At 37.5% G+C, this 25,348-nt stretch overlaps 1 protein-coding gene across 1 annotated transcript in view; it reads right to left on the bottom strand.

Moving 5' to 3' along the window:
* Nucleotides 1–25,348, bottom strand: part of SYN3 (synapsin III) — a 200,136-nt gene continuing 174,788 nt past the window's right edge. Inside the window, exons 8-14 of the mRNA XM_026694961.2 lie at nt 22,428–22,570; nt 19,226–19,300; nt 13,619–13,721; nt 5,915–6,049; nt 3,021–3,093; nt 1,748–2,030; nt 1–619 (exon numbers count right to left, since the gene is read on the bottom strand). Of these exons, the coding sequence (XP_026550746.2) occupies nt 487–619; nt 1,748–2,030; nt 3,021–3,093; nt 5,915–6,049; nt 13,619–13,721; nt 19,226–19,300; nt 22,428–22,570 (945 nt within the window). The 3' untranslated portion in view covers nt 1–486. The remainder of the gene's footprint in view (nt 620–1,747; nt 2,031–3,020; nt 3,094–5,914; nt 6,050–13,618; nt 13,722–19,225; nt 19,301–22,427; nt 22,571–25,348) is intronic.

The raw sequence follows: 25,348 nt of genomic DNA, 5'->3' as shown, positions 1-25,348 counted from the left end.
TTTATAATTGAATTTTTAAAAGAGTAAACTAGAATCTGACTTATAAAAGACATGAAGAATCATGCTAGTAGATAAAAATAGTTAAGATAAATGAACATTGAGTGAGATGATTATATGTTTCGCCTCATGTGCCTCTTTTCTGCACATCTGCCGTAAATGGCATAGCAAGTGTTCAAGGCAGTTTATACACACTGCAGCATTTTATAGGCCTGATCGTGCATGAGATAACCTCTGTGTGTGGATGATGATGGACATGTGTTTGCTTTCTTTAAGTTGAGGATAGCATTTAGATGCTAGTGGGATCCAGAGCAGAGGGAGGCTGATTTGATTGCTTTTTGATTTTTTCCACCTTTGCTGAATATAGGAATACATACAAGAAACTATAATGATCGATACATTTAAAGACAAATTTGTATAGGGAACTATAAAACGAGTTATGGATTTGCAAGAAAAGAAGACCCAAATATCCAAAATTGGGTTGTGATGCTAATCAGAAAACAAGCTAGCAAATGACTTCCTCAGGTTGCGGATGGTTTCAGCCTTTGCCTCATCTTCATTTGTGATACCTCGCTGTAAAGATTCTGAGATGTTGAAGGTGTTTGTCAAGGATTGTGATTTGCTGAAAAGAAGAAGAAAAAGGAATAAAAATCTGGTTATTTCCTTTATAAAATTTAGAAGCTTTAGGAAGTAGTGGGTCACTACTGTTGTTGGACATTTATAGTGATGCTTAAAAGTTTATAAACCCTTTTGAGTTTTCAATATGCATAAATATGTCCTAAAATGTGATCTGTTCACATAAATCATAAAAACTAGATAGAGCATTAAAGCTATGAATGAAAAACATACTTGTCTATTCATTTATTGAAACAATGAATTAAGCTACATTTTTGTGTGGCAAAAGTATGTGAAATGTAGTTGCAATGTTATGCCTTATGCCAGCTTTGCAGTCTCTAGACCAGGCGACTCATCATTGATGGAACTATGAATTTCAGATTGTATCAGCAAATTGTACAGGCAAATAGGATATTTGTCTGAGGTAAAGCTTAAGATGAGCAGCAAATCAATGATCCAAAAGTTTTGAAATGGTTAAAGTCCAAGTCCTGGCCTTAATTCTATAGAAATGTTGTGGAAGTGGCCAGTTCACTTTAAAAATAAACAACTGATCAACATCCTTAAGGTGAAGCTGTTTTGTAATTAAGAGTGGGCTAGAATTCCTTCAGGCTAATGGTTCAGAAGTGATCAGTTATCAAAAATAATTAGTTACAGTTATTGCTGATCAAGGTGGGCATACCAATTACTAAAAGCAAAGGCTCACATGCTTTTGTATAGCTTTGGATCATTTTCCTAAAAAAAATGTTTGATTAAAGCAAATTATATGTTTGACTTATTTCTTTAATAGGCTTTTCTTTAGGGTTAAGGCTTCTGTGATGCTTCATGTCATATTTATGCAGTAATGACAATTCAAAAGGGTTCACAAACTTTTAACACTACTGTATCATTGGGATTTATGTTAGGTTTGAATATAATTTTCAGGGTGGGCTGTGGTTAAGCTGGAAAATGTTTCTTCCTATGTAAGTCTATGCCAAAAAATAGATTTGATGTGGTCTTCCCTTTATGTTCAGTTGTTGAGTCTCTTCTTGTGTATGCATTTGCTTGGTGTTCTATTTTGGAGACACTGATAATGGCTTGACTCTAACTTTAAATTGCAAGAATTGTCCATTGTAAAAAAAAAAATATTCCTACATACTTTAGATGAGGATGCTGCTTAGAAGGTTCACTGAATCCTTGGCCAGGAGCCCATCCTTGTGCTGGAGGCCGAGGTTGCTGGGCGGGAAATGTGCCTAATTTGGAAGGCTGACTTGGTGAGCTTCCTGCTGACGATCTAGTCTGCTGGGGAGATCCAGGTGATTTCTGCTGCTGGGCTGAGGTGGACTGAGGACTCAGTGGTTGCTGACCCTGTGGGGACAACCTTTGCTGAGGTGGAGGTCCTGGCTGTATGGGCTGTGATCCTTGAGGCTGCCATGGGCCACCTGGAGCAAAGGAATACAGACACTGTATGTAAAACAAGATTAGTTTTTATAAAAGGACTGATCTTCATCAATATTATGATTCTGAACTGATACAAGTTTGTTGGAAGATTGGACACCCCCTTTCCTTGGATTATTAATCACTTATATAATCACTCCATCACATATAACTGATGGAGAGTTCTAAGAAATATGAAAACTTTCAAGGATTTTAAAATGTCTCTTGTTCCCATGAATATCTCTGCATTTTCCCCCTCATAGTCAACTTTGGAAAACTTTTATAAAGGAGATTGAACTCCCCTAGATAGCTAACTTCTTTAAGAATCAATAAGTATGAACAGAGAAACTGCCAAAAGGTTAACTGGTGCTGATACCAAATGCACTAAATTTGAAAGGGTAAAAGAAGAGTGGGTCACTACTTTTCTTCTGGCAAACTAGTGTTTTCTGTCAAGTGGTGCCAACTCTTAAACAGCCATTTTGTAAATGGTAAGTCTCAGGAAAACCACTTCCTTAGAGAACTCCCATTACACTCACTTGTCACACATACCCACTGGCACAGATGTTTATAGATCCTTGCCATAACTTAGCAAAAGATTAAGAAAATATTGTCTCAGTTCGCTAACTTTCCCCTAATAAAGCTGCATTTTAAATTCTGCTCTTTAATTTTTGAAATCTGTAACTTCAATCTGTGTGCGAGCTGCGCATCTGAAACAGAAATATATTTCAACGTTTCTCAAGTTTTTGTTGGCATTGCTTCTGTTTCCTTATTAAGTTTGGATGTTAAGTCTAATATTTTTTCAGGATGGACTGTCTAAGAAGAAATATATATTCTTAATCTTTTCCCCTTCTCTGTAAATACAGCTTAACCCTGCCCTGTCGCCATATTTCCTTCAAAAAAATCAGCAGAAATCTTGACAGCCACATTTCATTACTCATACATTTACAAAGGAAAGTAATACCTCACTCTTAAAAATTACATGGTAGACGTAGTACCTTGAGGTGGTGGTCGGGGTTGGGAAAGCTGTCCAAGATGTGGTCCTGACATTTGTGATTTCAATGATTGAGGCTTGAAATAAAGACAGTACAATCAGAACATCACAAAGGGAATCAACAGAAGTCTGTTATGTATTGCCCGTAGCAATTTCAAATTAACTACTGCTAAAACTCTTGTGTCTGTTTGATTTTTGTAACCTTAAACTGGGTAAGATAGTGCATCATAGGGCAACCATTTTCAAATTAACATATCTTAAATGGTCTAACTTAAATAATGTGTCTAAAATACAGTACTCAGGACTTCTGTGGGATTGAAAGTTGGCAAAGTTGTAGCTGTTTTGGTAGTGCTGTGCTTTGTACTCAGCTGCAATCACATGGATATCATTTCCAACACCCCTGCCTGCTTTCTACAAGGAAAGTCAATGGGAAAGTTTACAGAAAGTTGGAAGTCATTCCCACTCGCATTGCTTTTTTACCAATATAGGTCAGTAGGTAAGGAAATATCTCTAGAACGATGACCCAATTGTTTAGTATATCATAAACCTCTATCTATAGCTAACCCTTGACTCTAGGTGGAATAAATGGGGAGAATATGTTGTAGATGGGCACGGAAACTATGTAACTTTAGCAAAATGTGTAACACTTTCTTGAACTTTTATTCCTTATCAGAGTAAAAGGAAGAATTTAGGTAGGTGCAGATTCATGCAAAACAATAGGGAAAGCTGACTTCTTTTTTGCATAGCCTTTAATAAGCCCAAATCCTATTCCTAATGTTTCTTTACTTCACAAAGCCAGGTTCACTTAATGAAGCATAACAACTGTGATACAGTCTATCCAGGGGTGGGATTCTACCAGTTCTGTCCACTTCTGTAGAACCAGTTGCTGTGAAAAACAGCAAACAGAGAGCATACATAGAACCTGTTCTGCTGCTGTTTTGGCCCACCCACCCACCTGGGCTCTTACCTGACCTTTATTTCCTGTGTTTTCAACCGCAGCTGCTTTGCGCGACACAGCTGCGGTTGAAAAGGCAGGAAAAAAGTGCTTTTTCAACCACTCTGCACTTGCATGCAGTGCTGCTCAGCTGTCCGGGCAGCTCAGCAGGTCGTAAATTGCACTCGTGCGATTCGCGCGCACATGCGCACACAACACAGAGCGACAGAACCGGTGGTTATACTGGTTGGATCCCATCACAGAGTCTATCTTAAAAGCTGATTAGGACAAACTTTGCAATCTTGAGACCTGTCTGGTGTCTTTTTTTAGGGATCTGAACAACCTGCAGAGCCTCAGGATGGTAACATGCTAAAGTGCCATAATGGCCTTTCAGGGAAATCCTACTGAAGCCTCTCTAAAGGAAAATGTCTCCTTTATCATAATGTTAAGTTTTTAAATATATTGGATTTATTTTTTTTAGTTTAGAAACTTGCATATGGATTTTGATCTGGGCCAACCCCACCACATGCTCCATTTTGGGGCCTTCTGGGCCTCAGGGGAGCCTCCTGGGGGAACAGTTTTGCTCCCAGAAGGCTTCCCTGGGGCCCAGGAAGGCAAGAAATGGAGTGCGGGAGGCACGGTGGCTGTGCCCCCCTCACTCCGTTTTTTGCCTTCCTGGACCTCAGGGAAGCCTCCTGGGCAAAGCAGTAAGACAGAAAGGGGAATCCCAGCCCAGCTGATTGTAGGAACAGCTGATTGTCGGGAAGGGAAAAAATACGTTAAGGAATGACTGGGCAGGGAAGGACACAGTCAGCGATGTCGGGCATGCGCACGATGTTGTGTATGCCCAATAAGGACTGACTGGGCGGGGAATGGAGGGTCAACCCAGCCAGAAGTTACTACCAGTTTCGTGACCCATGCCAAATCCTTACCACGAACCAGCTGAATACCACCACTGCTCTGGGTGATTTACAGATAAAACAGTAAAATGATATAAAAGCTGCAGTATACTTAAAAACAGTTAAAAACAAGATTAAAGCAAAGTTAAAAGGAACAATTGCAAAATGAAAAGACAGTCCACTAATCTTCTCCAGGGTTGTATGACACTCTTAGACTCTGGTCAGGTCGGAGAACAATTTATACTGTGATTGAGTATGTTTCTAAAATAAGGACACTTACCTCTGACTTGAGATTGAACACAATGCAACAATTAAACGTGTTTCTGAGTCAAGAACATTTACTATTCAACATTCAGTAGCTTTAAAATATATTTTTCTAGCCTTAATTCAGAAGCTGATTGGCTCAGTGGACTTTGACAGCTTACATTATGTGAAAGGGATGGCTAATATGACTGCTGTCTTCAGAATTAACTACATTGAGGAATGGATTTCATACAGATATCTCTGCACATCTTCCATTTGATTTTTGCTATCTGTCCAAAAAGATAATAAGTATGCCTTGTATCACCTGTTTATTCGGAGAAGATATGAAATTAATATTTCCAGCAATTTGCATTGCTGCTTTTTGAATAGTATTCCCATCTGCCTCTTTAAAGATAAACCTTGAATTTTTAAAGATAAACCTTGATGGACATAAAGGAAAGTTACACACATAAATCTACAGTATTCTGCACTTGTTGAATGAATAGCACTGCATGTCGCTTACACAGTTGTCTATGCTGTTGTAAAAACAACTTTAAGGAATTTTCAAGTCCTTTTCCCCTCTGTTCAGCTTTATACTTCAGATTGCAGCCTCAGCTATTATGTTATACTGTTTAAAAAGTACAGAATTACACATCTTGTCTATAATGTACTTAGGGATCGTAGAAAAAAGAGCATAGCATTTTATTCAGAGTAAGATTTTTTTTTATTAAAGTATTGAGAAGGTCTATGTTTTTAAGATGTCATTTGAAAACCAGGCACCTGGTTAGATTGATTTCTCTGAAAGATGCCTCCTGTTCTTACCCAAGGCCTCAGAGGAGAAGGAGAAGATCCCACAGTTGTTAAAGTCTGTGTCATCCTGGAGACCACCATATCAGCTATAAGCTGCCTATCTTCCTCCACTTGCTCTCCTATCAGAGGCATTGAGCTGTCCATCACCTGTTTAAACAAGGAAAACATTCTTTTCAATCTGGTTGCATTTGCTAGTGTAGCAGAAAAGCTCAGACATTGCAAATACACATGTTCAAGAACATGGTGGCTTTGCTTCTTGCTCTCTTGTGTATCAGTTTCCATACAAGCCAGAAGCTTTTTAAAAATGTGACTGTTTCAATGACATCACTTATATTTTTAAAGTTAGAACACAATCAACTTTTCCTAACAGGAAAGAATAAAAGCTCTTCATATTTCACAAGAATGGGATTGCAACTGATCTAACTATTGGATAAATAGCTGAAAGAAAATGTTAGGTTTTCCTTGACAAATTTTAACAGTTTCAGTCTTGGCTGAAAATCTTCCCTGTTCATTGCTCCTTTATATGTAATATGCTATGCCATGGTTCGCTTAATGATAGCTTACTTACTTGGATGGATTTATGCAGTTTGTGCAGTTTTTTAAAAGCAGCACTACATTTTGGCATCAGGTACGAAGCTGGCCAAGATAAAATGAAAGATGAATGAAAGATACTTTCATTTACTACATTTATGTGGCTGCCCATCTAATATAAATTACTCAAGGCAGACAACAAAATAAAAATAGTAAAAACACAACCAACAATTAAAAAAATAAACAACTCTGCATAAAGTGGCATAAATAGCTGAGAACCATAACATTACATAATCAATGTAACCAAGATCACTCATGCTGCAGGGCCCAGATTTGACAACAAAGGTAAGTTTGTAATGCTATGTAAATTTGCAGGGTGGAAAAATTGAATTACCATATAAGATGAGCAAGAATGACATAGAATGCTTCACAAATCACTATACATTAACCAAGTGCATGTTTCTTCTCTCTTTAGTTAAATTTTTATATATAGTTTTAAATTTCATGTAAAAATATTTCTCCTGAAATTATATCTATATGCTTATTTTGACCACAAGATGGTGCTCTTATATCTCCCAAGTCTTTGTAGTTCTACTCAATAAAATAGGTATTGGGATGTTCTCCATCAGTGCTAATAGTCAAATTACTCTCTTTTTGACTCCATATGTAGTCAGAGGATCTTCCATGAAAAAGAAAACACCATGAGGCTTAGAAATTGCAAACGTTTTTAAAACTACAAAAATTGTGTTCACCTCCTCCTGATATCTTACATTGTGACCAAAGATGTACCAAAATGTTGAAAGGAAAGGACACAAGTTCATGACTTGGAAAGCAACCCTGCCAATCATGGAAGGCTGCAATAATGTGAAAATGATGAAATATGGCACCACAACACAAATTCTGCCTTTTCTACTTGTATCCCAATGTGGCACATAAATATGTATATTGTGTGGTTTGTGTCCCAACATTGTAACCCACATTTTGTCGTATGCCACCTTCTCCACCTGTGGGTATCATGTTTCAAATTCTAAAGTAGTAGATAACCAAAGCTGCAGGAAACTGGTTAAACTATTATTTTTATATATCAGTTACAAAAGATGGAGTGGACCTTATAGCAATAGCACTTAGACTTATATACCACTTCTCAGTGCTTTACAGACCTCTGCAAGCAGTTTTACAGAGTCAGCATATTGCCCCCAACAATCTGGCTCCTCATATTACTCACCTTGTAAAGGATGGAAGGCTGAGTCAACCTCAAGCTGCTCAGGATTGAACTCCTGGAATGAGCAGTAAGTTAGCCTTGCAGTACTGCATTCTAACCACTGCACCAACACGGCTCTTATAAAATCAAGATTGGGGAAATTAGCTCATAATTTCTAGAAAACTGCCTTCTAGGAGGCCCAGGTGAGGAATGCTGTGACCATGAGAAGTTCATCAGTTTTTCTACCTATCTGAAATAATAGTTTATTTTTATTTATACCTTCAAGTCAGTGTTGATTCTTGATGACTGCTATTCCCTGCATTTTCTTAGCAAAGTTTTTCGAAAAGTGGTTTACCCTTGCCTTTTTCCTAGAGCTGAAACTGGCTAGCTTCAGGTTACCCCAACTGGCTTTAGTGCTCAAGGCGGGAATAGGACTCACAGTGTCCTGGTTCCCGATGCCTTAATTATTACAAACTGGCTGTTAGTTGTATATTGCTTTCCATTAAAAATCTAAAGGGCAATTGCAGTTCAAATTCAACAGTAGAAAGATAATACAGCATAGAAATAGGAAGTAAAATAAAATCAAAACAAGAAGAAGCAGCAATAGAAACTTAAAAATGACAAGTTTTACCACATCATTAAAGTATATTGGAAAATAAAATTTTCTGCATTAAACAAGAAGCAATTATTTAAAATTAATTTATAGTCTAAAGAGTTGACACAAAGTGACCTTCTAAAACTGAGATAAACACAAAAAACTCAGTGCAAAACTGATTTCCTTGTTTCTGGGAACAAGACATTCATGTAGCAGCTGAGAAAAAACAGGTTGACCCAGCTATGCAGTTCTGATCTTTACCCGGTACAAGGTTTGTGGCTGTCTGTATCACACTTGTTTTTCTCCTGATAAAAGTATCTCAGAGAAAGGAGGGATATGGTCAAAGAGAGGAATTTACATGGAAAGCCCCTTTTCTTCTACTACTTCCCTAATTCCATGAAATCTGTAGGCTAAACTACTTCCCTAATTCCATGAAATCTGTAGGCTGCTTCCATGAGTTTCATGAGTCAGGAAATTTGGATTATCACAAAAGCTAATTAAAAACATCATATGAGCATGTCCAGTAGCATAAGGTTAACTAGACATTTACATCAAGCAGTAGGGCTAAATACAAAGAACAATGAAAGGATTATATTTTGAAGTGGAGAAACTGACAACTGATTCTAAAAAACGTCTCTTCATCTGCTTACTATATAAGCAGCTAATCTAAAGATGAACATTTTCTCAATCTAGTTATCTGCTAAGGAAATCTGATTGGGTTTAACTTATCTTCAGAAAGATGCTAAAACATGGCTGTTCCATAAATTCCCATATACCGGATCTAACAAATGAACAACCTTTGGACATTAACACCTGCACTTTGCCTGCTATCTGTTTGGCAGTATACTATCCTAATGGTACATTATTTTTAATGAGTATTCCCATAGGCTTATATAGTTTGGCTTTTAGATTTGTGAGCCACCTAAAGGTGCACAACTATGACAGTATATAATTAATATGAAATAAATATCCGTACATGAATCTTTCAAAATAATGTCAACTCAAACTACAGTATGCACAATTTCAGAAGGAGATAATTATATAATTCAAAAAGATTTGTTATTTATTTGATTGATCTTCTGATTTATATCTTATTTTCCTTGTTATTTAAAAGATTCTTTAAAAAAGCCTCAGCTGCTTTTGGGAAGCATGTCAATAGGAATATTCATTCTATAGGGTTTCATTCTATAGCATTTGCTGCAATTCTACAGTCATCCTTTAGAGTTTGCTGCAATTCTTTTTTTATTTATTTATTAAATTCATGTTTTGGATCTGGGTTGTGATTCTTTCTCATCTTCTTAGGTAATTCTCACTGCAGTGCTTAAAAAGGGTGGGCTTAGTAAATAGTTGTGATCCTATATATATTCATAGGAAATTCAGATACTGGAAGCATAGGAGAATTAATTCTATGGGCTTTTTTCTCTTTTCACTTAAGATAAATGGGCAGAGTTAAAAGCAATTATTTCCCAGCTATCCCTATCCCCATTACTAAGAGTCCATGAGTGGCACAGTGGTTAAAATGTAATATTGCAGGCCAGGGGTGGGATTCAATTATTTTAACAACCGGTTCTATGGGCGTGACTTAGGTGGTGGGTGTGGCTTTGTAGTCATGTGACTAGGTGAACATGCCTTGGGGGTCATGTTATTGGCTGGGTGTGGCCAACTCAATATCACTCACATCTAAGCATGCATTTCCTTGTCTGGCCTCTTATGACTGTGGGGATGCTGCAACAGTCGTAAGTGTGAAAAATGGTCATAAGTCACTTTTTTCAGTGCCATTGTAACTTTGAATGGTCACAAGCAAAATACCAACAAAGGAGGGGGAAAAAACTCCAGAGAAGTTCCAGAGACAGGAAGTCTAGTCCTGCCAAGAATGTAATAAGGGTTAATGGAGAGACAGTTTCTGTAAGCAACATCAGAATGTTTCCTTCCCGCCTTTCTTACAGGATTAGACCAGTAATTTCTTCTAACAACCGGTTCTCTGAACTGCTTAGAATGTTAAAAACTGGTTCTAGCGAATAGGTGCGAACTGGTAGAATCTGTTGCAGGCTAATTCTGTTGACTGCCAGCAGTTTGATCCTGACCAGCTCAAGGTTGTCTCAGCCTTCTATCCTTCCAAGGTCAGTTAAATGGGGACCCAGATTGTGGGGGAAATATGCTGCCTCTGTAAATCACTTAGAGAGGGCTGTAAAGCATTATGAAGTGGTATATGAGTCTAAGTACTGTTGCTATTGCTTTTGATTTGGCCCATCCAGTGATCATTATCCAGATTTGGGTTGTCTTAATTTCCTTACTATCTGCTTGTATGGCTGACTAGGCACTGGCCTTTCCAATCGTATGTTTTAGGAGTAGATAGTTATTGTATTTCTGCAGAGAACCACAAGGTAGGATCCTGAGACATATCTATATGTGCACAATTCAGGAGCAGGGACAAACTAGATGGAAAATTATGCATGGGAGTAAATCTCCATCCTTATGTGGTCTAGGTGGAGAAATGAAAATAGTGCTTTATATTAATGGTTGGGATTATTCAATTGGGAAAAGAATGAGTGATTTAACTTTTCTTGGTTTTCTATTTTTACTGGAAAGATTTCACAATATCACAAATGAAATCACTATTAACAGAAATAATTGATCAACTTTTAAAGAACAGCCCTTCTTTCTTGGCTTTCCCTTCATTTATTTAATATATGTTCTCTCCTTAGAGATAGGGGATGGAATAACCACAGTTTATGGTTTGGGAGGAAGTTATCTTCAGTGGCTGCAATGATGACGGTAAATAGACAACCAGTATCGTACATGAAGGTAGGACCAGAAATGAAATGATTTTCAGACAGAGGATTCCTATGTCCAGCAATTAAAAAAAAATCATACACCTATTCTACCTTTTTCTTCTAAATCACTACCTGTTTTGGTAAGAAAATAGCTGAAACAGCCATGGAAAAAGATGGGAGAATCAGAAATGCAGAATATCGTTTAGATATCTTGTAAAATTCTAGAATGAAACAGAGCAGCTGTACAATAAAAGCCTAATATCCTGTGCTGCTTTCAACTTTCCTAGATTGTGCTTTTAAATGCTTTGTAGCAACAGTACTCCTAGGATTTCTAAATTATAACTTGGGATTAATCAGAAAAAAGGTCATTTGATTTTGTCCTGAAGCCACCTTATGCTGTATATATTCCACCTCCATATGAAGGTTCTGGTGAATACAATTTTGTGTTCACTATTAAAAGTGACCCACACGACAGTTGCTCTTGCTTGATTTACAGCAACAGAAGAAACAGAAAAAGCAGAGATATTCCACCCCCCACTTTCCTGGCAGCACACTTGTGTCACATAACCCTTGACCTGTCACTGATTCCTGAAGGACATTTATGCGGCAGAAGAATGTGCTGGTCCTGGAGAGCTCATGTGGTTCTCATCAGCTTCCCAAGGCTCAGTGGGTGGGAATGCTCTCCCACATGCATCTATTTGGATGTGTCAGTGGCCCTGAATGTTGCAGTAGGCTGGCTTTATCCACCTCCCTGTGTTGGTGGAGTTTACAGCAGGGCAGACACTGAGTCTCCATTCCAGCATCCTCATATGGTAACCAAGGACACTTGCTCATTTTTTTCTCCAGTTGCCCTGATTATCTTCTCTCCCCCACTTTGAGCAGGTCTTGAATTTCAGCTTTGATGATTTTCAAATATCTATCCCTCTCCACGGTCTGACTCTCTCCACTCTGACAAATAAGTTTCTCTCAGCATGGCAAGATTGACTTCAAAAAACTTCAATTTCTTTTTTAGACCTAGAGTGTCCCTGATAAAGAGGGACAGAAGAATTTATTATTCACGCCACCCACAGGGGAATTTCCTTATTTTGTTTTAGCTGGAAAGAAAGAAAGAAAGAAAGAAAGAAAGAAAGAAAGAAAGAAAAAAAAAAAAAGCTGCAGCTCTGATTCAAGGCTTCGTTTTGGGGTTTGGCCAAACAGAGAAGAACTGCAGGATTACATATTAGAACCTCCTGAAGAAATATTATAATCAGCATCTGAAGAAAGCTAACCCAATTGGATAAGCTGGTGCCTTCCAGGTGTTCAGAGTTCAACTATCAGTTTCAATTATCCTGATGGATGGTGAGGGATTGTGGGAATTATAGCAAACATCTGGAGAACACCATGCACCTGCTAATTTTTGTTTAATTGTTAAAAGACACAGGAACAGAATAGACCCCTTTTTCTTGTCTAATGGCCGCCAACAAGGTCATTGGTTCTCTTATCTTTAGACTCCGCCAGCCTTTGATTAGCATTGTTCCATTTCTCTCTTATTTAAACTTTTTCTTTTCTTATATCACTGCTTTGATGTGCATAATCTACTCTTTCCTTCCTCTGAGTTGGCTAGCTTCCCAAGTCTAATGAAAACAGCACAAAGTTCAGTCTACACATCCCATTGTGGTGCAGTCTATAAAAGCTGGGCAATGAAAAGAGACAGGAGCCCTCTCTATTACAGGGCATTCAACTTTGTTCTGCCTCTTTCTCTCTCTCCTTTAGATCATGTACTTACCATCTACACCAATGAAGCAAGTGGAAAAGGAAGTTGAGTGGAATTAGCATCCTGAACATTGTTATTGAATTGCTAGGTTTATTTTTTTTTTCAAGTTAATATGAGGTTTAGTTTCCCTGCCCTTTATTATTTCCATTCATAGCATCCACCTTGTTTCAAAGGGCATTCTAGGAGGAAAAACCCTATTCCTTGTAATTTAAAGATACAGAAGGTGCTTGAAAGGGGCTGGCAGACTGGAATGGAAAGGTGCTTCCTAATTATTTTGACGTAGATGTATAAACCAGAGAATAGCTTTTACCCTAATATTCTGAAGCCAAGTGCTTTGTCTTCTATGAAATCAGTTAAATGAATCAGTTACAAGATGGAATAGGTGAAAAAGATATGTAGGCAAAGTGCTGAAATAACTGCATGTGTTGCCATGGTTTTTTATTAATTTCGTATGGCATACATTTGTCAGGGAGCTCTACAATGTTATGTTACAGAGTATCCCGACAGCTCAATTGCTAGTTTGTTCAGTTTTGCATTTGCACGCTTATCCATGATGAACTTATCCATGATGAACTTACAAGTAAACTAACTTGTACCATCTGCCTAGTAGCATTCGGGTTGGTGACTTCTTCCAGGACCTCTTCCACCAATCTTATCTCGCATCCAACCAGGTCCAACATCAGCCCACATTCTCTTCATGCAACTAGATTTTCCCACTGGAGTGGTGCCCATTTACCTACTCACAATAATGCTTTAGAACTGCTGGGTGGGCAGGTCAGGAGCTAGAGGCAAGTGATGGGTTGCCATGCTGAATCTCTTTGTTTAAATGGTACTTACATTCTATTCATTCAGCTCTCCTCACCTCAATGATATAATCTTTGCCATCCTTGCTGTGAACAGCTTTGACTGCACAGATGTCAAGGCCGCCAAACATCTCTGCAACAGAATCTGCCCAGAGTCGGTATCTGCCAAAACCAGATGGTATTATTATTTGTTTAAAATATGATTTGAAAAAAAGTCAAACAAACTTCTTATTCAGGGATGGAAATATTCTTAACTTTCCACAAAATGGATAGCTTTGTTTTACAGTGGTTTTATGCTAATAACCCAAATGTTTTCTTAAATTAAAATATTTCTGATTATATCCACATTTTCAATGCAAATATTAATATATTGTATAGCTTCTTCATTTTACATTTAGCTGTCAACAGTTCTGGAAGAAGCATGCGATAACTCCAGGTTATCATTTGGTAGAATAGCATTGAAAGTATTGAAAGTATTCAAAAGGTATTAAATGCACTATGAATTTATACCTGGAAACATAAAAAAAATCTGTGTAATGGCTTTTTCTGTGACACTCAATGGAAGTAAACATTGGACTTTGCAAGATAGAAAGAGTGTTGACATTTTTTTAATTTTGATGCTAGAGAAAATTCAACATCAAAACTGAAGAATATCATGAATAGCCAAGGAAAAAAAATATGGATCTTAACAAAAAACTATCATACAAATGTCCACAAATACCATATTTTGGACCCATTGTGCAAAGACCTAGCTCTATTGAGAAGTTTATAAAGCTGAGAAAATGGAAAGAAAGCCAAAAACTTAATTGCTGTGGTGATAGGTGAGCTATTGGAAGACTTCAAGAACCAGGTTGAGAAGCAGTCACTCTGAAGATTATGTATGTGGTGACTAAGAATTAACACCAATTTGATAACACATAATTAAATAGAATAATCATGTCCTCAGGATCTTGGTAGGAAAAGAAAGAGAATTATAAGAATTAAGAGCTGTAGTGAAGCAGTGATTAGAATGCAGTACTGCAGGCTACTTCTGCTGACTGCTGGCTGCAAGCAATTCGGCAGTTTGATTCTTAACAGCTCAAGGTTGACTCAGCCTTCCATCCTTCCGAGGTGGGTAAAATGAGGACCAACTTGTTGGGAGCAATATGATGATTCTGTAAACCACTTAGAGAAGGCTGTAAAACACTGTGAAGTGGTATATAAGGCTAAGTGCTACATTTCTTGAGAAAGCTGGACAAAGAATGGCTCCTGTCCTTAGTTCAGTACTGAGTATTTTGACTAGATTGTGTACTATTTTGTTTCTTAATAGATGTGTTCATTCTTACTACTATATCAAGCAATACCAAATGTTCAATGAGCTGCTTTCTCTAATAAAGGAAAAAGTTCTCAGTGCTGGAATGCCTATTCTTCCTATTTTTTTTTTTGTTTGGAAAAAGCAACAATATGACTAGCCCATGCAGTTCTTTCCCTACATAATCCTTTTAAAACAGCATCCCAAAAGAATAGAGGCATGGTAGGCAGAAAATGAGCTTCTACTAAATACCCCTTCTGCTTTAGATGATAAGAAAGAAGAAAATCCTCATGGTCTCACAACACTTGTCTAAATAAAACAAGCAAAAGGAATTTTTAATTGCATGTTTCTATTCTCTTGAATATGAAGCAAATGTCAAAAATTCCAAAAATTTGCGGAGAAGATTACAACCCAGGCTGGATAAAGAACGTGGAATGTAATTCCTCATGTTTCCAGACCATATGACAAAAGGGACTTTCCTTTCTTTTGTAGACAATTGCAGCAAGGATTGGGGCTTCAGATATCTGAAGATGATCCATCACCATAGGAATCTTCCTGACTATTATGTTCTTTCATGGACATAAAGTTTAAAGCAGCCCCATATTTTGACATGCCTTCAGTGGGAATAACTCCTCATTTCCACCCCTTGGTGCTTGTTCTCCTTATGTCAATCACTGCTCAAAGTGAAAAGGATCATAGAAGCAAGTGGCTTTAATTCCTTGTTGCCCACATTGGACAACTAGATGACAGTGATTAAAAGAACAGCAGTAACACTTGGGTGTTGTTGGTTGTGGAACTCTGTCTTCCTAGCCCCTAAAATCTTCTTTGTTGATTGTAACTCTAGGTAAAATGCTTTTGCTTTGCTGGGTGATAGCACCTAGGCAACCTTAGCTTAATTAATGCTAATTCATTCTAATTCTAATTAGACTTAATTAGAATTGGGTGAGAGTCCGCAATTCCTCAATTGTAAGCAAGACTGAAAATAATAATGAAAAAAAGATCCAGAATACCCTGGAAAACTACTTCTGTATCGTTTCCAAGGAAAGCACATGGACATGTCTGTCAAAGCAGGGTCAAAGATGATCTCCATTTCACTTGATTTCAGTGCAATTTAATTACTAAGCTACTGCCAACTGTTTTATTCCTTTGGCTTCTTTATTTTACATTTTATTGCAGTTTGTTATGTTGATTTTAGCTTTTATATCTAAGTTGTCAGTCACTTATAGAAGTGACACGAATGATGTATTGCTTTTGAACGCTGCATATGAGCTTTCTCTAGTCATGTCAACATGAAAGACCTATAAAACAAAAAAAAAAGGTATTCTGTATTTCATCCTTTCTGTATTTAGGGGTATTTCCTTATGTTTTATCTTTTAAGAGAATTTAAGAGGGGTTCTTTATAGTCTGCTGCTTTCCTGAATCTAAGCCGAATAGATGTAAACCAGGATAAGATTTTGTAGTCTTGGGTATTTTTATTATTTATTTATTTGTAAAATTTATTGACTGCCATCTTACCTCAAGGTAACTCTCGGCGGCTTACAGTCTTAAAAAATAAAAACTATACAAAGCTAAAAGACATAAATAAAGTACAATGAAGAGCCAAATATTGCACCCCAATTAAAAGATGGGATGGAAGGGAAGTGGGATCTGTTGTTAATTGATCAACCACCTCCACTGTGATGCTTCTTCATTGGAGCCCCAAGCTAACAGGCAGAACCAGGTCTTTAGGCTCTTATGGAAGGTCAGGGTGATTGGACCTCACTCTGGGAGCGGGGCCAAGATGTTCTGAAGGGCAGGTGCAATGGCAGATGACACTCTTCTCCTGGACCTTGCCAGCTGGAATACTTAGGCTGATAGGGACCATAACAGGCCTCCTCAGCCAGCATGAGTAAAAGGTAGAGTTAGAGTTTTCCATATCTCTGTATAAGTAATAGCACTTGCTAAATACTCTGTCTGTAGTTTATAGTCAATTAAAGTAAAAGAAAAGTCCTATTAGGGCCAGCCCTACCTATTAAGCCTAATGAAATAGACAACTTGGATAGCTTACCTTGTGAATCATTAAAAGGGAGCAAAGAGTTATTTGATCCTAAAAATGAAAAAAATCTGATAGCAAAATCTGATAGCATGAGTGAGTTTGCAGCTTTAAACAAAGCTGCATACTCACTCATACTGACCAAACAATGGATAGGAGAATATTTCATGTACTTTTATTTCTTCCTTAAACTTTCTTTTCTTTCATCCATTACAGTAGGAGAAAAATTAGTTATATTAACTCTAGATACAAGTTATAAAAACTTTGGGTGTGGTTTTTCCCCTTCATTCTGAGGGCTTTTCAGAAGTCTGAAAAGACTTGTGATACTGCAGACAGTTTCTGTTCTGAAATACCTTGGGAATGCCCTCATATGGTGGAAATCTGTTGTCTAATGGAGAAATGGCTCATACTGATTTCTGACTGACATCATCCTAACAGTGTTGCCATTGTAGTCATCACTGTACTTCTCGAGAGAGGTGACAAAGTATTAGGGTAAGGCAGAAACAATGGAGACAAAGGTGAAAATCTGAATATCTTTTTTGAAGAAAAACTTTAAAATTAGAATAAATTATCATTGGTGAGCTAATTCTTTCCCACGCTGGGTTTGTGTGAGGAGAAGGGTACTAGGAATGTGCTGTTGACATTGCGGATTAACCCCATGAATCAAACATGTTGCCCATGCTAATTCACAAGGAACCTCATGGAAATCTAGGCCTGGAGGAAGGGAACAAAGTGGCTGCTCATGGAAGAATGAACAAGAAGATGCTGGAAAAACAGCATACAACTTAAGTGTAGATAGGAAATAATTCAACAATCTCAAACAAGATTCGAATGCAATAGTAGTTGGGTATAATAAGCCCATCCTGAATACTTCAGAGCAACCTGAAAGAAACTCTCATGGTCATGTGATCATTCAAGAAGTGCTGAATAGGAGTCTGTTCAAATACTTTAAAAAACAAAAACAAAAGAGATGTTCAAATTGCTTCATAATCTATTCCACCTCAAAATTTGGGGGAGGTGGGGAACAAGAACTAACTGAATTCATTCAGTTGAAAAGAAAAAGATTCCAGCACCTCTCCACCAGTAATCAGCACCCAGATCACCATAGATTAAGTACAAGGTTAACTTCAGACCAACAATCAAGTAAGCAATACCCCAATCAAGAAACTACCAAAGAACTATCCATAAACAGCCCAACCAAAGAATCTCTAAGACCTCCTCCACCCACACAGACAGGCAAGACACCAAAAAATAAACTGACAGCAAACAGCACTCCTTACTAGCACTGATGATGTTATCTAGTTAGGGTAATGAAACATTTACAGGAAAACAAGCAAGCTCAGAGAACACCAAGGACCTCTCATTTCAACCCTGAGCTACAAATATTCTCCTTTAATAAATTCATTCTGGCTAGCATCAGTCCTGCCTAGGATCTGTAGGAAGCAAAACATTCACATTGATTGATGTCAGTATTCTTCATAGGATTTGTTTAAAATTCAGCTACACAGCTAACATGGCATCATAAGGGGTCAATAGTAGGCTGATCAATTACTTGGGCCTCTGTTTTGCATTCATATTATAATATGTGGGTTACCAAGATTTAGCTGAACCCAGTGAGATTCATGTGTCTCACATATTTTATAAAGGGGTACTTAAAAGTATAATATTAATACAACACATTTCAAAAACTATAAAACACCTTCAAGTTAATTATGATTATATATCATATTTTACAGACTTGCATTTGAATGTGTACAGAAGACATTGCCTTATGTTGGCTTATTGAATTCAATGTTATATACACTGTTAGGCAAGTACACACACAGAGGTCTTCTAAACCTGTTTTAAGACAGTCCAACTTAGCCTAGGACCTTCTGTGTGCAAATAGGTGCTCTATTATTTTGCCATTATGTGTAATAAAATACACAACGGCAATGTAGTAAACACATATAATAACCTGATTGCAGGCTGAATAGTTCTGTGCAGAAAATGTTGGTATAGGAAACCTGCCTTGACTGGAAATGGAAAAGCTCAGGCATATTCTCTTTTCAGCCTGCCTCCCACTCTGCCTTCTTGGCATGACAACCTAGGATGAATAGGAGATATCACCCCACTGTGCTCTCTCGCTCCAGAGAAAGAAAGCAACACTAGAGTTGACCAGCTAAATGATAAGGAAGAGAAGCAAAAAGCAGCAGGTGCCATGTTTTAATGTTCAAGAATGCAAATTGAGTTTCCGCACTACTGCTGGCTGTTGAGATAATACTTAAAGTATTAAGTATTAAGCCTATCAGTTCTACCCCCAAAGATTGTATGTTAGTAATAGTAGCTCTTTCTATTTAATACCTCTCAGTCATGGCGATCTGTTCCAACATGGCAGAACCTGTGTTTGCTTTCCAGTTTCCAGAGATTGATGTCCTCCTGGGAAAAACAAACAAGCCATATGAGAACAATTAATGCTCCCAAACATTGTAATTCCTCTCCAAACTGAACAAAGGAGGGAAGAAATGAGGGAAGCAGGACAGACTGAGTTGGCACAAAATCCTTTCAGAGCCCTGCTGTCTTCGAAGCTTTTAACAGTTGCTGATGATTCAGTCGATGTGTAACACCATCCATAAGCTGGAAATGGCCCTCTAAATGCTGGCAACCTCCCACGTAGTTACATCTTTATCCAAATCCTTGTTGGGTGTTCTTATATCAGCCTTATGAACTCTTCTGCAGGGCATGCCAGGCATTGTACAGTAGAAATGTTTGTGAAAAGGCTGTGGAATAATTAACCTTGCCACTGTAGTATAGAATTTAAACTGCTCGTGAAGCTCTATGCCAGAAAAGCCAAGCAAAAGCTTCCCACAGAAATCATTGAGCTTTAGAATTGGCCTTAAAAAAAGGGATATGATAGGATAAAAAGCTAAACCAGTGGCTTTCATTAAGGTCTGCTTCCTATTGTGATAGAAATACAGCTATCTCTGCTGACGGAGATTGAATGGCACTAAAAACCACCCACTGGCTTTCTCCCACTGATTCCTGGTATTAAAGGACTTGAGTCTTTTTTTCTTGTAACTGATTATTAATGCCTGTGCTTGCTGATGGTGCCGCTTGCAGACTTGGTCTTCTGAAATTACATTTTGAGTGTAGCATCCATAAAGTTGCCCAGCTACATAATCAGATACTATAAATGTCAGCTTTCACAGGCTCTTGATGTGCATCATCAGAAGGGTATGAGAATATAGTTGTCTGCTGAAAAGTAGAACATTTTGAAACTAATATTCAGAATTTTAATTTTAGTACCAGTCATGATACTCAAACGTTGAGCACATCACTTGTTATAGTGATACAAATACTTTTTCCACATGCTGGAAAAGAACTGGTTATAAGGTACATTTAATTACATTTTGAATCATCATCATCATCTTTTAATTACCCCATAATCCCTTGTGGGATGGAGTCTGGGCAACTGAATGGAGCTAGCAGAGTGTTTAATGGCAGGATACCTTTCCTGTCGTCAGCAGATATATTCTCATTGTGCCCACAGAGAAAAATATCTGCTTCTACCTAGGATCAAACTCATAGCCTCCTGATTGTGAGGAGGGCACTCCACCTCTAGGCCACCACACCACTCTATTTAATTATATTTTGAATGATGCTTGGGTAAGACCACACAATGTGTTTTAATTCTTACAGCAAAGGCTAAGTCCAGTTCTTTCAAATACGTGACTATTCAGTTCGGGAAATGGTATATTGACAAGCTAAGGAAGTGCTAATCTTTCTGGACTTTAAAAAAAAACACCATTTCAGATCAAGAGCTGAATCTACATTTCAATTTTGGCTGAGGTCTCCTACTTGTGCAGTCTTAACTTTTTAAAGTTAGCATCTCTTCTGCCCTCAGAAAAGATGGCATCACTTGAACAGAAATTTAGATCATTACATGTTGTCTATATACATTTTATATCACACACAAAAACCACAATTTACTAAGATGCATAATGATGGATTCAAGGAGAAGTTTAACACAACATTGGCAAAGAGACATATTACTGATGATATCAGAATGGGAAGCATAATCAACAGAGGTAACATTAGCAGCATATATTCACAATTGAAGTTTGCCTACATTCAAGCAAAATAGTTTCCATGCATATTATAATATTACATAGCAAGGCAAATGTAAACATTAGAGTACACTTTGAGGAGAAAAGAATTGATTAAAGAACTGAAGTTAGAAATACATAAAAAATTGAATTGTATAAATATTGAATATCAGTTAGAGTACAAATGGGAAGTTGGAAACTAAATATTTACTCAATAGTGCTTTTAGCAGATTTCCCCCCCTTTTCTCTCATGTGATTTATCTTCAAATAATAAATAGTGCAGATATTGGAATTCAACTCAGACTTTAAAAAAGAAACTTATAATCCTTTTCCTTTTTGTTAAAAACAACTTAGTACATTTTGCTTTTTATCTATTATCAACAATATATTGAGCACCAACTGTACAATTTTGCAGTCCCTCTGTCCACCTACCAATTCAATGTTTGCTCTAATTTTTTTGTCTATCTAGTTTTAAAAAATATTAATAAAAGAGAAAAATGCGTTTTTTCAGAAAAAAATGTGTACCTTTTTACTTCATTTCTTCTACTTAGCCACTTATGCTGATATTGGTAAATCATGTAAAATAGTTTCTTTCTTTCTTTCTTTCTTTCTCTCCCTCCCTCCCTCCCTCCCTTTTCTTTTCTTTCTCTCTCTTTCTTGTCCTATCTTGTAAAATGAATGTAGAAAAAATTTCTGATATGCTACTGATGACAAAATGTCTTACATTCTGCTTGACATACATTTAGGAAAATATTATATTGTAAACAATTGAACAAACAATAGCATTTAGGAGTATATTCTAAGAATGATACAATTATAACATGGATTAGTTGTGGTTAAATTCCAATTTTGCTTTTCCTGTTATTTTTTAGTTCCTAGTCTTAATTAGTAACTACTCATTACAAAAGGGCTTGTTATCCACATGCATAGTAACAGGCTGCTGCTATTTAACACTTATCTAGTCCAGGATCCAGCCCAATAGTTTTCAGTTGCTATTTTCTCTAGCCTTCAGCAACTTGCAAGCTGTTGCCCTCCAGGTATATTGGGGCTGCAACTCTAGAGTTGCATCTCTCACATCTGGAGAGCACAAATCCACTGCCCTAATCCTTCTTTTAATAGACCTTCCATCATGTCTTTTTTATTCTATGGGCTGCTGAACAGCAAAGCAACCACAACATGTGTGCATTTCTTTAACTTGTGATTCAGAATCCTGTTAAGACAATATGTTTGGCAGCTGCCTAAAGCCTCCCCAGAAGGGAATGCATTATATCAAAGTTATTATTTGTCTTTTCATTTAACATACGTTACTTTTCTTGGCTAGCCTTTAAAACAAGAGAAGAATGCAACATTTAGAATATAACATGCGTTTAGAATTCTAGCATTTCTTTGGTTACTACTTTTGTTTTCAATTGAAAACAAAATCTCTTCAACACAGTCACAATATCTGTACATAAACTCACATGTAAGCTTTGTAGTTGTTGCCAATTTTCTGGATTCGGATGTCATATTTGGAGTCAACAAAAGCCTCTGTCGTGACATATGTTTTGGCCATGGCTACCACACTTACAATGTCTTGGAAATCATGTTGGTTCTCAATTTTCACCTATGATTGAAAAAGTTCCAAAATAGGAAAAAAAAAAAAAAACAAGAAAAAGAAAAGAAAAATAGTGCAGTCAGTCAGGGATTACTAGAAATTACTATCATTTTGTTGGGTGAAATGCCCTGGGGAGGGAATACATTAAAAAAACAGAGGGATGAGAGTTGTAAGACATTTCTGTGCACAACACTCACTCCTTTGAGAGAAACAGAATCTTAGTCTTGTCCATTCCTCAATTCCTCCAAAGCAATTTGAAATAAATGTACTAATCATCTTCATTCCTATCAATCTGAGAATATTAGAACTACATAGAGGAGTAGAATAAGAAGACAAATGACAAATCAATCATCACAATACATGTTTGCTATTTTCTCATGATTGCTATTTGTTCTAGATAACTATTTACTGTATCAACGCTACTGCAAGTTTTGAAGCAATGCCCCTCTTCCAATCCTTGTCATCATTCCACAGAAAAAGGAAATGAAATACATGGTTGTTTGCTCTTTCATGTTTTAAAATGGGTATTCTGTCCATTTTCCTGTTTGCAAAATATATAAATCAATCTGATGTGTGTAATGGTGTAAAGCTGCCTATCAAAGCACCATTCCGCCTCTATTAGAGATCACCTTAAAATGGAAGGGTAACACAGAATGTCCTTAGTGCATTCTAAAACAATTGCAGAATGTTTATGTTGCAAAACCGGAACAACTGCCAACTTGATTGCACTGGGGTAACCAAAATCAATTCTCCCACCTCCATCCCAAAAGGGAAGGGGGGAAAAAAGACTGAAAAACAGAAGGGCCTCTTGCCAATTTCACCCTTTTATGTAAAAATAGCATCCCCCTTCCTGGACTAGCTAAGAGGGCTGAAACTCAGAAAGGAGGAAGAAAGACAAGGCAAGAGATCCTTCCAGCAGAAACATACCCATAGCCTCTCCAAAATCGCCCTGTTGAAAAAGGTTATGATTTGCATCATCATCGCTGTTTTGATTAAAACTTAGCTAGACCAGAAATAGGCGTAGACTAAACTCAGCTAACATGGAATCACAAGAAATCCAGAGCTGCTTTTGAATTGGCATAAAGTCTTCCATGGAAATATCCCTAGAGTGCAGAAATTAATAGAGCAGATGTGGGTGGGGGATACTAATTTGAATCTCTGTTGTGGAACTGAATATCTACCCTCCAACTTGAAAACTTGATGGGTTGATTCTCACTTAAATCCAGTTCCATTTGAGGCTCTGATGATCCCATCAGTACCAGAAGTACAATCTAAGCTATGGAATTTAGAACAGATATTGTCATAGGATTCCATACATATTGCATGGAGTTCAATAAATATATCAAAGATTGCCTCTGTCATGTGAGACACAAGAGACCTTGGTGGTCCAAAGTACATTTGGTCAGCTGTGCTCAGCTGTCAGATGCAACCTTTCCTGGCTGGGTCTTGTAGAAAGTCAGCACCCACCCACTCACCCTCCTAGGGAATGAAATATTTTGGGGAATATTAAAAAGGCAGAATAGAATATTTCCCCTAAAGGAGGGATCAAAAAAAAAAAAAAATCTTAGGGAGGCAGAAACCAGCACCAGTCTCCCTGCCCCAAGCAGAAACGGAGGAGGCCAGCTTTTAGAAATGCAGATTTGATAATCCATTCAGAAAGGCTGGGTCAGATAGAACCTTAGGTTGATGAGATTAACTCAGACAAACACCTAGGAGTTGCATTTCCCCTTCTGCCAATAGAGCCAGCCATGACCCTATAGGAATCCGACAACAGCCATTAGAATATTAAAGGACATGTTCTTGCACAGGAACAGGAAGCTTAAATACAAAGCCCAAAGTAGGTATAAAACCTCACCCACTCTCAACTCCATTTTGTTAGCTGTCCCAGAACTGCACGGTGTGTATGTGTTGGTTCTGTTCACCAATAAACAGAATCTTTCTTTGCAACCAGTCTCCATTTTATTTCTGGCTTAGAACTGGACCTGGATTTTTCTTCCAATAGTCTCAATAGCACAAAGTCTGACAACTACTGTAGTATGCCTTGCAGTTGGCTGGAGGTTACAACTGGTACAGAATGCAGCTGCTTCAGTCATCCTAAAGGAACTACACTGTATGCTACAGGTCAAGTTTCAGATCTTTCAAAATAACTTTTAAAGCCTTAAATGGTTTAAGACCCTGATGTCTGAGGAGTATCTGTTCCAGTAATACGTATCTGAAGCGGGAAGAAAGCTTTCTTAAAAAACCTGTGCCTTGGAGATATGCATGATGTAAGAAGATGGGAGAGGGCTTTCTCTATTTTTTCTCTCCTCCTCCCTCTTTCTTTGTCCAAGTTTTCAAGTGCCCTTCCCTAATATTGCACAATATTTCTTGGCGGTTTTTTGGTGTAAGTTGAGTATTTTCCTTTTTACCCTTGCAGCCTTAACATAGCCCGACCACATTCTACTATTCCTTCTGAAAATCTGTATCTATATTATGATTCCTTTTGTTTAAGGCTTTTAAAAGTATTATTTGCATGTTACTGTATTAATTTATGCGCATCATGAAGTATAATCTTTTATGAGATTCCTAAAGATACAGAATTTTTTTAAAAAATGAAGTTATCTCAATTTTGCTTGATGCTTTTAACATGTCACACCCTATAACCATATCATCTTCAAGCTAGTGATAACAACTGCATTCATTCATATCATCTGGAAAGTACCAGATTGCAGAAGGAGGCCCTGTCTGACTCTGTTTGGTTTTGTATGTGGTTGAAAAGACACCAGTGTATGTATGTAGTAGCAGTTT

Source organism: Notechis scutatus, chromosome 6 (genome assembly GCF_049901735.1).
Source record: "Notechis scutatus isolate UNSWTSFEM ecotype Mainland chromosome 6, rNotScu1.2, whole genome shotgun sequence".
Classification (NCBI taxonomy): Eukaryota; Metazoa; Chordata; class Lepidosauria; order Squamata; family Elapidae; genus Notechis; species Notechis scutatus.
This window is presented reverse-complemented; position numbering and strand designations above follow the sequence as displayed.